Genomic DNA, 16,555 nt, shown 5'->3' with positions numbered 1-16,555 from the left:
TCTGGTACTAATCCCCAGCCACAGGGAAACACCAACTCCCAGCTCTGGTAGAGGCCACAGGGCTGGGAAGGGCTTGGATCTCTGAACCACAATGGCCTACCCCTTCGCCTCCTCCGTTAACTATTCCAAGCCTGGTTTTGAATGCACTGCTACGATTTCCAGATGGGCACCAGGTGCGAGTGTTGGGCTTGGTCGACTCAGGTGCCTCAAACAACTTTCTAGATGAGGGCGTAGCCCAGCAGCTAGGGCTGGAGACTCGAAAGTTGGAGGTACCATTGACTGTGCACACCATCGACGGCCGTCCCCTGCTCTCCGGTGCTGTTACCCATGCCACCGCACCCTTGATGCTGGAGTTACCGGGACACCGAGAACAAATAGTCCTGTATCTAGCCAAGATGTCTGCGGCTCCGCTGGTGCTGGGAATGCCATGGCTGACGCAACATGACCCGTCCATTGCGTGGGGGCAGCGCTCCCTTGTGTTTGCTTCAGCGTATTGTCGGCATCATTGCCTGGGAAAGCGGAATGTCGCAAGGGAAACAGCAGCACAGGGGGCACAAGAGGGAACTCTCACAGGAATGGAGAGTCAGCTACCAGTGGAGTACCACGCCTTCCAAGACGTGTTTTGCAAAAAGGAGGCAGACCAGTTACCACCCCATCGGCCGTACGACTGCAAAATTGACCTCCTTCCAGGCTCACAACTGCCCACGAGTCGGCTTTATCCAATGTCCGAAACAGAACTGGTGGCATTGCGGGAATTCTTGGACAAAAATCTGGCCAGAGGGTTCATCAGGCCCTCAAAGGCACCGGGCGGTGCGCCTGTCCTATTTGTGAAGAAAAAAGGCTCCTCTGAGTTGAGGCCTTGCATGGACTACAGGAAGTTGAACCGCATCATTGTTCCAGTCCGTTACCCCTTGCCGCTCATTGGTGAGTTGTTAGAGAGGTTGCGTGATGCACAATTTTATACAAAGTTGGACTTACGAGGTGCCTACAATTTAATCCGTATACGAGAAGGGGATGAATGGAAAACCACTTTCAATACTCGGTACGGTAGCTTCGAGCACTTGGTGATGCCCTTCGGAATACAATCGGGAACTGCGACGTTCCAGGCCTTCATAAACCACGTGTTGGCAGACCTGGTAGACCGGTTTGTGGTGGTTTATTTGGATGACATTCTGATCTATTCAGAAAATCTGACACAGCATGTGCAACATGTACGGACTGTGCTGCAAAGGCTGAGGGAACATCGCTTGTATGCGAAGTTAGAAAAGTGTCAATTTCACGTCTCCTCGGTAGACTTCTTGGGTTATCGTCTGACCCCAGAGGGCATAAAAATGGACCCTGCCAAGGTACAAAGTGTGCGTTCTTGGCAGGCCCCGCGGACAAAGAAGGACCTTCAACGGTTCTTGGGGTTTGCGAATTATTATAGGAAGTTCCTGCCCAAGTACTCCTGGCTCACGGCACCCCTCACTGATTGCTTGAGGGGTAAGAAACCGTTTCAGTGGACTGAAGAGGCGCAACAAGCCTTTGTACGCCTCAAGGCCTTGTTCTCAGCCGAGGCGTACCTGGCCCATGCAGATCCCCGACGGCCTTTCATAGTAGAGACCGATGCCTCTGATAGAGCCATTGGAGCAGTGTTGCTGCAAGCTGACAAAGAAGGGTTCTTGCGGCCTTGCGCCTTCCATTCCCGGAAGTTGAACGATTCAGAAAAGAACTATACAATCTGGGATAAAGAACTATTAGCCATCAAAGATGCCTTCGCAGCCTGGAGGCACTTCCTGGAGGGCGCCCAGCACCTGATAGAGGTCCGTACCGACCACCGTAACCTAGAATACTGGCAGACAGCCCGCCACCTCAATCAGAGACAGATCCGGTGGTCTCAGTTCTTTTCCAGGTTCCATTTTAGGGTAGTATATGTGCCAAGCGAACAGAATAAAGGAGCTGACGCATTGTCCCGGAAGCCAGAATACGGGGATGCCAGTCAAGACCAGGTATTGAGGCACATTCTGCAACCCCACCAGTTGCAGTTAGCCACGGGATCAGCCGTGGCCATCTCTGAATTCCAATGCCACACAGCAGCAGACCCGTTCGCCAGGGACAAACTAGCAGCACTAAGGGAAGGCAATCCCGGGATGGAACTGTTTTCGGAGGAAAATGGTCTACTCTATTACAGAGACGCTCTGTATGTGCCAGACGGAGAACTGCGAGCCAGGGTGCTACGCCAGTGTCATGACTGTCCGACAGCTGGTCACTTTGGGAGGTACAAGACACTGTACCATGTGACGCATCAGTTTTGGTGGCCGCAAGTGCGGAAGGATGTCTGGGAGTACGTCAGAGCCTGTGATGTTTGCCAGCGCGCCAAGCGACCCCGAGAAGTGCCGGCGGGGCTGCTACAACCACTACCTACTCCAGAGGGGCCGTGGGAGACGATAGCTATGGATTTCATTACTGACCTCCCGGCCTCACAACAACAGACAGTAATCTGGGTGGTTGTAGACCTTTTCACCAAAATGGCCCACTTCATACCCTGTAAGGCGCTGCCGACCGCCCAAGAAACAGCCCGGTTGTTCATTGATCACATTTTCCGACTGCACGGGCTACCCCGTCAAATTGTGTCAGATAGAGGGGCCCAGTTCACTTCCCAGTTCTGGAGGAAAGTCATGCAATTGCTAAAGGTGGAGGTATGCTTGACCTCCGCGCGGCACCCTGAGAGCAATGGCGAGGCGGAAAGGACCAATGCCACACTACAACAATACCTGCGCTGCTATGTTAACTATCGGCAGGACGACTGGGTGAGTCTACTTCCCTTGGCGGAATTTGCATATAACAATGCCTTGCATGCCTCCTCACAACAGTCCCCGTTCTTTGCCAACTATGGGTTCCACCCGCGTGCCTTCCCGTCTCCGGAATCATTACTGCCGCTACCAGCCGCTGATGAATTCGTAGAAGAATTATCAGCTATACAAGGGCTTCTACGAGATCAGCTAGAACGGGCCAAGGAGAACTATAAGAGAACGACGGATGCTCACCGCCAACCTGGCGCAGATATCAAGGTGGGGGACAAGGTATGGCTGTCTACACGAGACCTGCCGCAGAAAGGTCGCTGCAAGAAGTTAGCTCCACAGAGAGTGGGGCCATTCGAGGTAGTACAGCAGATCAACCCTGTGGCCTTCCGGCTCCGCCTACCGGCTACAATGCGGATTCACCCGGTGTTCCACCGTTCACTGTTATCGCCAGCGATACCAGCACACCGCTATCAACCTGTCAAAGAGATACCACCGCCCGTCACGGTGGATGGGGAAGTGGAGTACGAAGTGGAACAGATCCTGGACTCCCGGTGGCGACGGCGGAAGCTGCAATATCTCATTGCCTGGAAGGGGTATGGGCCGGAGGCAAACTCCTGGGAAGATGCAGAGCTTGTCCATGCCCCAGCACTACAGAAAACCTTCCACGCGCAGCACCCAACTCGGCCTAGACCACCAGATTGGGAGGAGGAGAGCTGCTCTGGAGAGGGGGGTGATGTCAGGGTCGAGTCAGATGAGGAGGAGTGGTGGCAAGCCCCCCTTGACAAGGCAGCACCCACAGAGGAATCTGAGGAATTCGTACCTGGGGAAGACTGGTGGCGGCATTCCTCAGAAGAGGAGGAATCTGATAGGGAGGAGGAGGAAAGACCAGGGCTAGAGGAAGAAGTGGGGGCAGGAGCAGGTCCCAGTCCAGAGCGGAATCAGCCGATCCCCTCTCCTCCTCCCTTCTCAGCTGTAGAACGACGAGCTGAGAAGCGAAGGCAGCAATTAGAGACAGCTGTAGCTCATAGGAAGCGTGGGAGTGAGCCGACTACTTAAGAAAGCTACTCCCCTACTCCATTGCGTCTGCAACAATTGTGTTGGGCGCGTGGTTGCTGTACTCGTCTTGTTCCTGTGTTCCTGGTTCGTATCTGACTGACTTGGCTTGTTCTGACTTGGACTGTTTCTGACTTCGGCTTCTCTTGACCCCAATACTGTTACCTGACTTCGGCTGGCTTCCGACCTGGACTGTTGACCTTGGCTTATCTCGTCCTGACTGCTGCGCTGCAGCACACCAACTTGTTGTCGCCCTGACATGTCTTTTGTCTGCACACTGTTGCTGTGGCTCAGAGCACAGGCACGGTTGCCCATTTAAGTTGTTTGGAGATGTTGCCCTAAGCTGACCCATTTATTCTATGGCAAGTCTATCTGGAATCTATATTTAGGAAACATGCAGAGCACCTTCATAGGCACTATTGCAATTCATCAAGCCTGCAGGCAAGCTGGGAAGCAGACAGCAAAGCAGGTGTACCAGAATAGGCCACCTGAGAGCATAGTCTGTGCTTGGGAAAAAGAATTGCTCAGACTGAGCAGCCAGGCTGGAGTCAGCAGCCTTACAGGACCAGGTGGGGCTCAGTTAGCCCCTTGTGCCACTTGGCCTCTGCTGATCAGATAGCTGCAGTTCCACCCTTGGACATGAATGCTCCTTCCATTTAGCTTCCACCTTCCATGTGGAAATAGATGAGGGCAGGCAGGAACTGATGTTCTGGATCCAACTCTGCCACTCAGGAAGCCTCAGTGGCTAGAAGCATTATTTCCCAACTTAACTTGACATCTATGGCTGTTCCTGGACTAGGAAAGCCTTGCCCCTCTAATTCATGCATTGGTTACTTCTAGACTGGATTACTGCAGTGCATTCTATGCGGGGCTTCCCTCATGCTTGATTCAGAAGCTGAAGTTAGTGCAGAATGCTGCAGCACAATTGCTGACCGGAGTGAGGCCTTGTCAGCATACAACACCTTTGCTCAGAGATTGGCACTGGTTGCCCATTTGCTACTGAACCAAGTTCATGGTGTTACTGTTAGTATATAAAACCCTGAACAACTTGGGACCAGTTTACTTACACGATTGCCTTACCTTGTATGTGCCCACCTGACTGCTTCAATTGGTGGAACACACAGGTGCCACTTAATATCTGTTCTACATTCATAAGAACTCAGTCATTTAGTGTGGCAGCGTATGCACTTTGGAACTCCCTGCTTATTGACATCAGACAAGTTTCTTCACTGTGTTTTCTTTGACACCTACTAAAAACATTCTTGTTTAGACAAGCCTACCCAGGTACTCACCGCGATGGGGTGAGCTCCCGTTGCTCGGTCCCAGCTCCTGCCCACCTAGCAGTTCAAAAGCACGTCAAAGTGCAAGTAGATAAATAGGTACCACTCTGGTGGTAAGGTAAACAGCATTTCCGTGCGCTGCTCTGGTTCACCAGAAGCGGCTTAGTCATGCTGGCCACATGATTCGGAAGCTGTACGCCGGCTCCCTTGGCCAGTAATGTGAGTTGAGCGGCGCAACCCCAGAGTCGTCTGCGACTGGACCTAATGGTCAGGGGTCCCTTTACCTTTTACCCAGGTACTTAGAAAAATTGAGGTAATTTTTAAATCTATTTTAGTATTATAACTTTTGCATATTTTAAAGTAGGATTGTAATTTTTTCCTTGATTTTCTCGCTTTAGCTTTCTGTAAACGGCTTTGAAGGTGTTTTTTTTTTTTTTTTTTTAAAAACAATCCTATGTATACATTTTATGAAATAAAATACAGTGGAACCTTGGTTCTCAAATGGCTTAGTTGACGAACAAATCGGCTCCTGAACGCTGAAAACCTGGAAGTAAGTGTTGCGGTTTTCGAACGCTTTTCGGAATCCGAACATCGATCCGGCTGTCGGCTATTGATTCCGGGGTGCCCGTGCCAATCGAAAGCTACACCTTGATTTTTTAACGTTTCGGAAGCCGAACAGACTTCCAAAATGGATTACGTTTGGGAACCAAGGTACCGCTGTAAATATCTGAATGGTGCAGTAAGTCCTCTTAAAGCGTTTGCCTGGTAAGGTGTGGACGGGCACCATTTGGTCTCCATTTGGGGCAGCAAATGAGTTAGTCTTGCTCTTTTCTCTCAGCATTTGTAGTGATGCTGAAGTGCAGCCAAGTGCAAGCCAGTAGCTCCCCCTTGGGCAAGCTACCACTTGGGGCAGAGAGCAAGACACTTAGGTCTCACGGCTGCAGTTTTCCCCTTCAGACGCCCTGATCCCTTGCCCCAGCCTTGGTATAAAACAGAAAGAAGCCTTTCATTTCCCTTCCAATCTGCAGATATTTCCAAGGACTGTTCAGACAAGAACATTGCAACAGACTGGCTGTTACCTTCCCCAAGCCTTTTTGTTCTCAACATGCCCTCCAGCTTTATTCCTCCGCTGCAGTGACCACAAAGCTAAAGCTGTCCAGCTCCATAATAGGTCAAGGCAGGGTACCATTCTTTTCCTTCCTGCAGCCACATCTCAGGTGCACAGAGTGACACAGTCTTCAGTATTCTGAGCTGCAGCCATGCTGGTGCTGATGCTGTTTTATTTATTTATTTATTTTAAAAAAGCTTCAACACCAAGAGAAGTGGCACTGATGCAGCATAAAAAGTAACAGAACTGGCGCAGCGAAAAGCTTCATCACTTCTTGGAAGGGCCAACGTACAATAAATTATTTCCATTAATAGGATCCTTCACACAAAAAATAGCATGGCTGGTAAATGAGAATAGATATTTAGCGGGGTGGGGAAGAAGCCCTGGATAAAGGCAATAGGAAGTCTGCTGCAAAATGTAAGCAGTATACCTAGACACTTGATATAATCTGTTTCGTTTATGGTTCCCCAATAGTTGTAAAGGATGTGAGCTATACCCGGTTTTGATGCTAGGAAAATATGCTGAACCAAAAGGATCTACTTCTCGTCCAAAGGGTATCTTCTGAGGGATTTCTTGCACTCTTGGCTGTAGTGCTTTATCATAGAAATAGTCGTGCAGAGAGGCATCTCAGAGAAAGTATTATTTATAAATTATTATATAACATTTATACACCAGTGGATTGTAAAAAAAATATATATCAAAAGATAAAACTGTAAGAAAAATTTACAGCCCTCCTTTAAAACATACAGAAGTCACAATACTAAATAAAGCAGATTAAAATTACCTCAACTTTCTAAGCATCTGGTGGACTTGTCTAAAGAGGAATATTTTAAGCAACTGCCAAAAAACGAGTACAGTGAAGGCACCTGCTTGATCTCAATAGGCAGGGAGTTTCACAGTGCAGGTATAAGGGTCCAGTGGTGCTCCTCACGAGTAAAAGGCGATGACTCAGGATCTGTATATTTACATCAATTTATTATACAGATATGTACAAGTCAGAGCTCAAATTCCATGACCATCTTAGTCACTCTCAGATTCCGGAATTGGCGCTTTGTGAGAGCGCCTCCAACAAAACAACCTGGGGACCCCAAGTCTCCTCCTTTCCTTCTTTCGTTTGAGCCCTGTAACGAATCGGATCTAAGTTAAGGGATGTTCAGAAACCCACGGTGTTTTAGGAGTTAATGGGCACCCCAGTTTGAGTGGCAGATATCCCAGGGGAGGTGGGACATTCCGCTCTTTAAAAGGAGGGAGCAGCCCTTAGTGAGGGGAGTGGTGACTGGAAGAAGGAGGGCGTGGGGCCAGGATAGTGGTGGGTAGGTTAGGTTAGGTTAGGATCGTTGAAGATGTGTATATGATGCTGAAAGAAAGAGTTTACACTGTTATGAAACTAAGCTTATAAACCATTACTGAAACTGTTATGTTCTGAAAGAAATAAAGACTTCTTATTGTTGAGCTAAGAAAATATCATCGTTCATTTGGTCCAGCGAGTTATGTATGCTCATGAGGAGGTGAACTCAGGGAAAGGACAAAACTGACCTGCAGGGTGATAGTTTGTGTCTTGGAGTTCCCTCAGGAGGGGCTAGCGGGCGGAAACCCTGGTATTGCCACAGAGTTGCTAAGAAGGCTTAGCTAACTGATATAGTGAGGGATCTAATGAAAGAGAGACCCCGAACTGTAGGCAAAGAAGAGGTTAACCCCTGAAGCCCAGAGCAGAGGATATAACCGGCCACGGCCGCTGGACAGGAAAACTCCCGTTACTAAGACATCCCCAGATTATTAATAAAAGGGGATTGACATAACAGACGGACCTCAGAGGGACAGGTGGGGTGGGTTGAAATTTGACCCAGAACACCTGATTAGAAATTCACTTAGTAACAAGGGGAGAGTGTGAAGTGGAGGTTCGTCGCAAGCCCCCTACGTAGCTGGGGCGACGGAACTACCAATTCCTCCTCCGCCCCTGAACTGCTGAGTTGGTGTCGAGACCCTGCAACATCTGACTGCCCTTCCGCCATGGAACTCTCTCCCTGCCTATCACTCCCACAGGCTTCTCTGGCGGTGCTGGGTACTTTCAACATCAGGGGTCCCTCCCTCCACCTCAGCCAGCTCTCCACTGCCTCCGGAGGATCCCCTGACAGCAGGTGATGGCACACTAAACAATTGAGTTCTTACCAATGTTTTATGTGGCACCTGTAGTGCCCATTCCGCTGGTCAAAGTGGTTGGGTGGACACATGTAGGATAAGGCGATCTCATGTGTAAACTGGTCCCAAGTTGTTCAGAAAGTAGGAATGGAAAGTTGCTCTGCATTTCTTGGGTGGTGTGGGTTGCATCACTTAAGTTAGCCCCCTAACCATATCTCCCTGGACTGCGGATAGGCAGGTGACCAGCACAGACTGCATGCAGCTACAGTGTGGATTACAGGAGTCCTGTTGTCTGTTTGCTGTGCCCCTGACTGCTGCTTCCCTCAGAATGGCCCATGCAGACACACCCTGAGACAATATTTAGTTCTCTGCTTGTGGTTTCATGTTTCTTCAAATCTGAAGGTGATTTCCAAGAGATCACCTGTAACTCTTAAGTAATAAGACGATGTACTTTCAAGGAGGTAAGGTCATGGGAAATCATTGCAGTTATGTGATTTGCCCAAGGCCATATTGGAAGATCTATCTTTTTCTATAACTCAGGAAGCAGTTTGAGCTGTCAAGTTTCATAGCAACCAAAAGAGCTCAAAATGTACACAATTTTTTAAAGAAAAGAATGCTGGAATCCTCAGAAACCCATCAAGTTATGCAAATCGCTGCAGGGGAGCTGCGTATCGACCCCTCAAGGTGTATTCTTACTGTGATGTGCTGCCTTGAGCTCCTGGACCATCTCAGTATGGACAGAAAAGCCTAGGCAATGTGGAATGCACAAAAAAATGGTTTAGATTATATCTAGAGAAGCCAGGAGGATGCCAAGGTTCTTTTGTACTGACAAGAAGAAATCTGAAGCTGATAAAGTTTTAATTTGACTACAATGAGCATTGTGAACATGTCTGACTTCGCTCAGCATGTTTTGAGGGGAGATGCTGTGCACATTTTGTATAGATGGTTGAGAGGCATGCTTGCCCACTCCTTTTCTTGCTCTAAGGGGAGATTTATCTTGTTGTAGTTTCTGTTAAGATTTCCCCCCACTAGGCTTCCTCCTTGGGAACCTTGTTCTAGGCTTGCTATCTCTGCTGGAGTTGAGCTCTGCTGGCGCAATCCGGCAATAGCACTCTTGGGTTGAGCGTTTGGAACGGGAGCAGGCCAGGTCACCTGCGACGGGCTGAGCCAACCGGTGATGCCACCCCTGCACTTTCTCTTGCTGCTCGTGGCAGCACAGCTGTCACACCAGGTCTTTTCTGGTGTTTCTGTAGCGCCAGTCCCAAAGGTTTCTAGCAGGATTGCTGTGCCAGATGTGTTCCTTTCTCTTGGAAAAAAATAGCACTGATTAACACCTGAGCTGTGCACAAGGCACTCTGAGAGAGACTGTTACAGGAATATTAACAACTGTGCACTGGCTTAGAGATCTTCTCTGCTTTTGCTGCAAACGAGCTTGTTAAAAAGCCTTTGGGAGCATCAGGTGACTCGGGGATTAACAGCAGGGCATGGAAGCCTCATGCACCCAGGTCACTTATTCACATCCAGGCCAGGCTGGCGGAAACAAGGGTGCCCTCTTTTGATAACTGACTGGTCAGCAATTGAGAGAGAGAGAGAGAGAGAGAGAGAGAGAAGCTCCACTCTGACTTACACACAGTGGGCACCCCAGAATCCTCTGCCTCTGCAAGCACAAGCTTCAACCAAGAGAGCGCACAGACTACACACTGGTCATTGTAGTAGATACATTGGGGCAAATCCACCCATGAAAAGTAGCAGATGAACCAGTCCATTATAGCAACCAGCAAGGGAATAGGGACAAAAGAACTGTGGAGCAAAAATGTATGTTTCAAGGCCCCAGACTGCTCTGGCACCAATAAGGCATCTTTCTAGTCTGAACTCTGTGGGCACCCACTTTACAGCAGATGTTGAGCAAACAGTAACAGTTTTATAGTGCCTATAACACTGATTCAGACCTTTCTCCTAATGAGAATATTGAGCACAGGAAGATCTGATACAAGGCTGTAAAAGTGTTCTAATACACTGTCCCCTCCACTAAATTGCCCAAGAGTGCTTAAAGCAACATCTGTTTCTGCATTAGAAACTCCAGCACCCTGGTGGAAATGGCTGAGGATATCTGATATGTTCCCCAAGTAGCATAGCTGGTGGCCTGTCAACAGGAATATGTTGAAAGGAATTCAACTGTATGGAACAGCACTTTTAAGTTTCTCCTTGCATATATTTGGTAAGAAAAGCTGGAGCATTTGGCTGGTCTTGCTGGCAAACACATAGCACTGATTTATTATTTTATTTTATTTTTTGGGTCACCCTCATCACCAGTTCTGATTGAAAAAAAGAAGTCAGCCATTGTTTGAGAGGGTGTATGTATGTGTACTTAAGTGCAGTGTAAAATTTGGCTTGATTAGCATCTGCCTTTTTTGTTGTTGTTAAAAGTGTGCTCCTGGTCCTCGTGGGTGCTAAGAACATAAGAATAGCCAGCTGGATCAGACCAATGGCCCATCTGGTCCAGCATCCTGTTCTCATAGTGGCCAATCAGTTGCTTGTGGGAAACCAGGGAGCAGAAACTGGAAACCATGGTTTCAGCAACTGGTGTTCAGAAGCACTGCTGTCTCCAGCTGTAGAGGTAGAGCATAGCCATCATGACTGCTAGCCATCAATAGCCCTCTCCTCCGTGAATTCGTCTAAGTCCTCTTTTAAAGCCATCCAAATTGGTGGCCATCCTGGGGGAGCAATCTCCATACTTTAACTATGTATTGCGAGATGGAGTACTTTATTTTATCCATTCTGAATTCTACAGGTTCGAAGTACCTGGTTAGTTCAGCTGGAAGTGTGGAATCTAAATGGAAGACAGCAAATTGAGCAGAATGTCTACTGACCAGTGATAGGCAAAGGATTTATGCCATTTCTTAATACCTGCCTGTCTTCCCCTCTGCCCCCATGGATCTTCATCCTTATTCTCAATCTTCTCCTTCCGATACTGAATCTTTGCCAAAGGATTCCAAAGTCTGCCAACAACAACAACCAGGATCTCAATCAAAATAGACGATGCACCTTAAGTCAGAGCAAGCAAATGTACCTGGTTTATTCTGAATATAGAAATAGGATATTTTTGGATTACACACTGAATAAACAAATCCTGCCCACAGTTCAAGCCTTCCCCCTTCACTCCCATAATTTCAATGCTTAGCTATGCACTGTATAGAAAGCCTCTGTAATAGTGTTCACCTTTACTCATTGAGGTTATCCAGCCAAGCCTTGACTGAGACCAAGGGTCTTGCACTTCCTCGGATTGAATCACAGTTCTGGAAAAGATGGAGAGCCTGAAACCTACATACAGGAATCCTGTGTTTTGTGGTTTTCCATATAAGTTCTGGCCTATGTAGTGCAGCCAAGTAAGCAAACATAATCTTCATTTCAGGCATTGAAACAGCTCTTTAGCTTAATTTTTAAGGCTGCCAATGGAGACCATGTGAATGTTGAAACTGAGCTATACATTATTTGCTCAAAAAAGTGTTTATGTCAGCTGAGGCAAGTAACATCTAAATGCTGCTGTCATTATCTTTTTATGTTATATTATGTCAGGAGGACAAAGAAGTTAGCAAATATTCTTTCTGGGCGGAAGCTTTACAGCTGCAGCTTTCACAGTAGGAAAGACTAGGCCATTAAAAAAAGAGTCCTATTTTTTACTTTTCCCACTGTGATGTCCCCAAACGAACTGGTGCTGCCTAGGTAGGAGAGCTTTGAAAATGCTTTCCAAATGCACACTGTGTATTTTGTTGGGACTCTTGACAAGCCTCCTAAGGTTCTTAAGAAGTGAGGTGGAACAACTGTTCTGTTCTTGTTTTGAAGTGTTAACCCGACGACAGAGAGCAGCCAAGACTAAAGTCACCAGTTGCAAAGAGTCGTCAGAACCTGCTGACACTGACAAGTAAGTAGGTATGCTGCCATGTTACAGCACTTTCCCCTCTTTCCTTTGAAGACTCTCTTTTGGGCCATTTATGGGTCCCTTTGCTGCACCACTCCATGGAGCTTTGGCACTGTCTCTCTCTGCTTGAAGATGATTGCATTGCTGCCTGCCTCCACCATCTGAGAGACTCCTGTGAAAGAAAAGCCCAGCTGATTCTTACCTCTTTTTGCCTTTGGCTTCCCTTTCACTTATTTTTGACTGGCTCTGTGTTCTGTTTGTATTCTGTCAAGTTTTGCTGAGGCGCTTTTGATATGCTACTCTCTGTTTTAGTGCTTTGCTCTCCCCATCTCTCCCACCCTTCCATTCATCTCCAAAGCCATTGCCACACATGGAACAATAATTTCCCCCATAAAACTCAGAGGGTGATACGAAGGTTGGTTCTGAACTTTCAAATCCCTGCCCTTGGTTCTTTGTCCTTGTCACATTCAATCTCTTGGGCAGGGAGGAAGAGAAGGAGAAGAGAGGAAAAGGGGTAACTGACAATCTGATTTGGTGTCTTCAGCTCTGCACACAAACACCCACCCACCACACACACACATTACTCCTGAGATAGTGCAGCCCTAGACAGAAAAAGGTTGCCCATTTCAGCACTAAAGGGATCATGAAATGCTAGGATTGGCATCTAAGTTGTATAAATGTTCGACAGATCATGGCTGAGTTCATTACGATTCAACCATCTAGTGATCTGCAGTACACTATACAGTGAAATCATCTGGAAATCAGACAGTGCCACTGGGGATTGCATTTACATGGTTCAAGTCAAACCATTATGAATGAGTCAAATTTTCTAACCATTTTCATTATGCAAAAAGCCACATAGAGCTGCTACTCAAGTGCTAACACTGTGCTTGCCTGTTGTGGCTGCCATGTTTCATCTGAGCTTGCATTTCCTTGTGCCCTGCTTTCCCTCTCCCTCCATTCCATGTCTCAAAGAAAGATCATACAACAAGTATGCCCATTTTCTACCAAGGTGTTGGAGGGGGTTGCTTGTACAACTGCACAAATCAGTAATGATGGTGTTTCATTTTGGTGGAAATGAGCAGGTTCCAATTGCTCTGAGGTTTGCTTTTGTGTGTTGTTGTTTTCAAAGTAATCTATAACAGTAGCTGACAAGCAAAATCCTATAGTGGTAGAAAATTGCACCCACAAAGCTTGAGCAGCATTTTTTGTTTGTTTGTTTGTTTGCCCTGGGACAAAACATGCAATTTAGTTATAATTCAGTGGCTACAGTTGCTAAAGTGAACATATATCAAATCCCTGCAAGCAGCAGAACCTTGGGCTGTTGACAAGCTCTAAGAGCAGGTAGCTGTTGAAAGAGTGGGTTAGTTTTGAGTGGCAGATCTGCATGTCAGAGAGATGCTTGATGAAGAAGGCTGGCAAGGATGGTACCTGCAGTGATATCCTTAATGAAATTAGACTTTGTTCAGATGGAGATGGTTTTGTTTAATCTTTCTTGCTGCCACCCCTCCTCCCCCTCCCACCCACACAGCATCATAAGAAAGGATCTGACAGTAAAAATCCCTGCCATGGAAGTAATTTTGCTGTTACAAACACTGGATGGCAACATCACTAATGGAATTAGGCTAATTATAGAGAGGACAGCTTCTGTTTAGACACATTATCTTGGTAATCAGCAACGACTGGAAAGAAAATATGGAAAAGTACTGCAGAATTTAGCATGGAGGGGGCTCTTCAGAGGCTTTTTGAGCTGTTCCAGTTCAGGACCCCACAGTTCAGCAGCTGCACCCTGTTCCAGTTCTGCACTTGCATTCATGTTGTTCTTGCAATCTAGCTGTCTTTCCTGCTTGGTGGGCACAGTCAGTTTCGTAGCACGGAAACATGTGCACACAGTTTAGGAGGTTGGAGTGAAAGGAGTTGGGAGAGGATGGCATTTCTGCCAAATTTTCTGGAAATTGGCCGATGCTCAGTTCTCCCTTCCAAATCTTGTGAGTTCTAAAATGGAGCCGGTGCCCTGGAAGACTTGATGTGCTAGTTTAGATGAGTTCATTCAAACCCAGGAAAACATATCTCTGATTTAATGCACATAGTATGCTTCATAGGCGAAATGTAACTCCCTTTTCCAAAAGCATAACACTTCATTTCAGCTGTGTTGACAGGGTGTTTTATGTCTGAAGGGAAACGGGCATTGTTTGAGATAGTTAGAGGAGCTGATTTCATTACCATCCCACTGCTGCAGCAGCAGGACACAGAAAAGCAGTTGGGGGGAAACCACTAATCACTCCATCCTTTTGATTGGCATCAGGCCAGTTTTATTGGTCATCCTGCTGTGCACATCCAGCTCCATTGACAAGCCTTCACCACAGAATGGCTTGGAGAAGCAAAAAGCACTCAAGGCAGAGTGAATCCTAATGTGATTCTTTCTCTTCTGGCCTGGTAGGTATGAGAAGTGTTACCTCTGTAAGACTCTGGTGCCATGGAAAGAGTATCACAGGCATGTGGACGACTGTCTTTGGAGTCGGACTGCTAATGGAACCCAGGGTGACAGTAGGCCAAGGCGCACAAAGGTGAGAATAGACTATATCTCTATTCATGCATTAGTGCATATGATTTTCTAAAGGGAGGCTGTGCATTAAAGTAAGACTTACCCCGGCTGCTTAAAAGCTGCTCTTAGGAACATAAGAGACTGTCTTATACCAAGTCAGACTGTTGGTCTATCTAGCTCAGCATTGACCACAGCGACTGGCAGTGTCTCTTGGATTCCAGAGAGGCTCTCCTAGCCCTATCTGAAGATACCAGAAATTGAATCTGGGCTCTTCTGCATACTCTGGTTTCTCTTCAGATCGTATAAATCTTTCACAAGAGAAAAATACAGGACAGAAGCACAAAATAAATACCACAAAATAAATAGTTAAACAAAAACAGTAACTGCCCCACTCTCACAAACACATTTTCGAGTCCGTAGAATATTAATCAACCAAAGACCTGGTTGAAGAGGAACATTTTCACCTGGCACACGTAGATGTATAGTGAAAGTGCTAGGTGAGCCTCCCTGGGGAGAGCATTGCGCTAATGTGGAGCCAATATAGAAAAGGCCCATTCTTGTATTGACACCCTCTGGACTTCACATGGAGGAGGAACATCAAAAAGGGCCTCAGATGATAATTGCAGTGTCTGGGACAGTTTATATGGGGAGAGTTGGTCCTTGGGATATTGCTGTTCTGAGCCATTTAAGGCTTTATAGGTCAAATCCAGCACTTTGAATTGGGTTTTATCATTTATTAATTACCTGCCCTTCGCCCTAAAGTCCCAACCTTAAAACACAATTGATGTAACTGTGCAGATGCTGTGCTCTCATGGGCCTTTTGCATGGAACCTGGCATCCCAGGAGGGTGGATATTCTAGGGGTTTGACCCAAACAATTGGTTGCCTCAATCAGATGCAGCACATATCTACTATACCTAGCATGACTTACGCACCAAAAAAATGAAGCACTGTGCTCAGCGTCATAGTGTAACAGTGGGCAGCAGTGGGTGAGGATTAAATGGTCAGCAGGGAGAGGAAGTAACTTTCTGTGGGACAGCTGAATGTGATATCTCTAACAACAAAAGTAAGCTTGGCTGTGATGCTATTAAGACTTACTACCTGCTGCTTGAGAGCTGCTCTTCCACAACATGATCCCATGTAGAGAGGTTCAAATCCCTGCTCAGCCACGAGCCTCTGAATACCCTTTAGCAAGTTATCTCTTCAGCCTAATCTTTCTTGCAGGATTGTGCACCTGAGATTAGACTGTTTTAATTCACCCTGAATTCTTGGAATGGGATGAGAAGTCTCGATTCTCCTGGCCCCCTCCTGTTTTTGACTTGGCACTGCATGCTAAGTATCTTTCTAGTCCTTGTGGATGTGGAAAATAGGTAAAATCTGTGACTCTCAGATTGCTACTTTCCCCTGAGATTATGATGATGATTTGCATACAAATATATACATTGTTCTGTGTTGTACTGTAGTACAGGGGCTCTCAAACTTTCTTCCCCCTGAGCCCACTTGAGAAGGTTAACATTTACTGACATCTGCCAGTCTCAAAGTGGCAGTGTGTGGGCAAAGCCAGTGATGAAATGACAGTGGCGATTGGCATAATCAGCCAATGGTAAACTGGCACAATTCTCTATTGACATCCCCTCTTCTGTAAATCATTGGATTCATTATCACAGCAATTTCCTTGTGCAAGGAGTTCCATAGGTCAGGTTTCCTCAAGTTAAATACAGGGTTGGCT

At 46.9% G+C, this 16,555-nt stretch overlaps 1 protein-coding gene across 6 annotated transcripts in view; it reads left to right on the top strand.

The window, feature by feature from the left end:
- UIMC1 (ubiquitin interaction motif containing 1) overlaps positions 1–16,555 on the top strand; it is an 85,499-nt gene that overhangs the window by 58,800 nt on the left and 10,144 nt on the right. For 4 of the 6 annotated variants that reach the window (XM_033140431.1, XM_033140432.1, XM_033140430.1 and 1 more), the window contains exons 10-11: positions 12,207–12,285; positions 14,723–14,849. The exons of 1 other annotated variant lie outside the window; for it this stretch is intronic. In XM_033140431.1, coding sequence (XP_032996322.1) covers positions 12,207–12,285; positions 14,723–14,849 — 206 coding nt within the window. The remainder of the gene's footprint in view (positions 1–12,206; positions 12,286–14,722; positions 14,850–16,555) is intronic. One more of the 6 variants, XM_033140433.1, reaches the window with a different exon arrangement.

This window comes from Lacerta agilis, chromosome 2 (genome assembly GCF_009819535.1).
Source record: "Lacerta agilis isolate rLacAgi1 chromosome 2, rLacAgi1.pri, whole genome shotgun sequence".
In the NCBI taxonomy this organism is placed as follows: Eukaryota; Metazoa; Chordata; class Lepidosauria; order Squamata; family Lacertidae; genus Lacerta; species Lacerta agilis.
The sequence above is the reverse complement of the archived record's forward strand: the minus strand, read 5'-3'. Positions and strand labels throughout refer to the sequence as shown.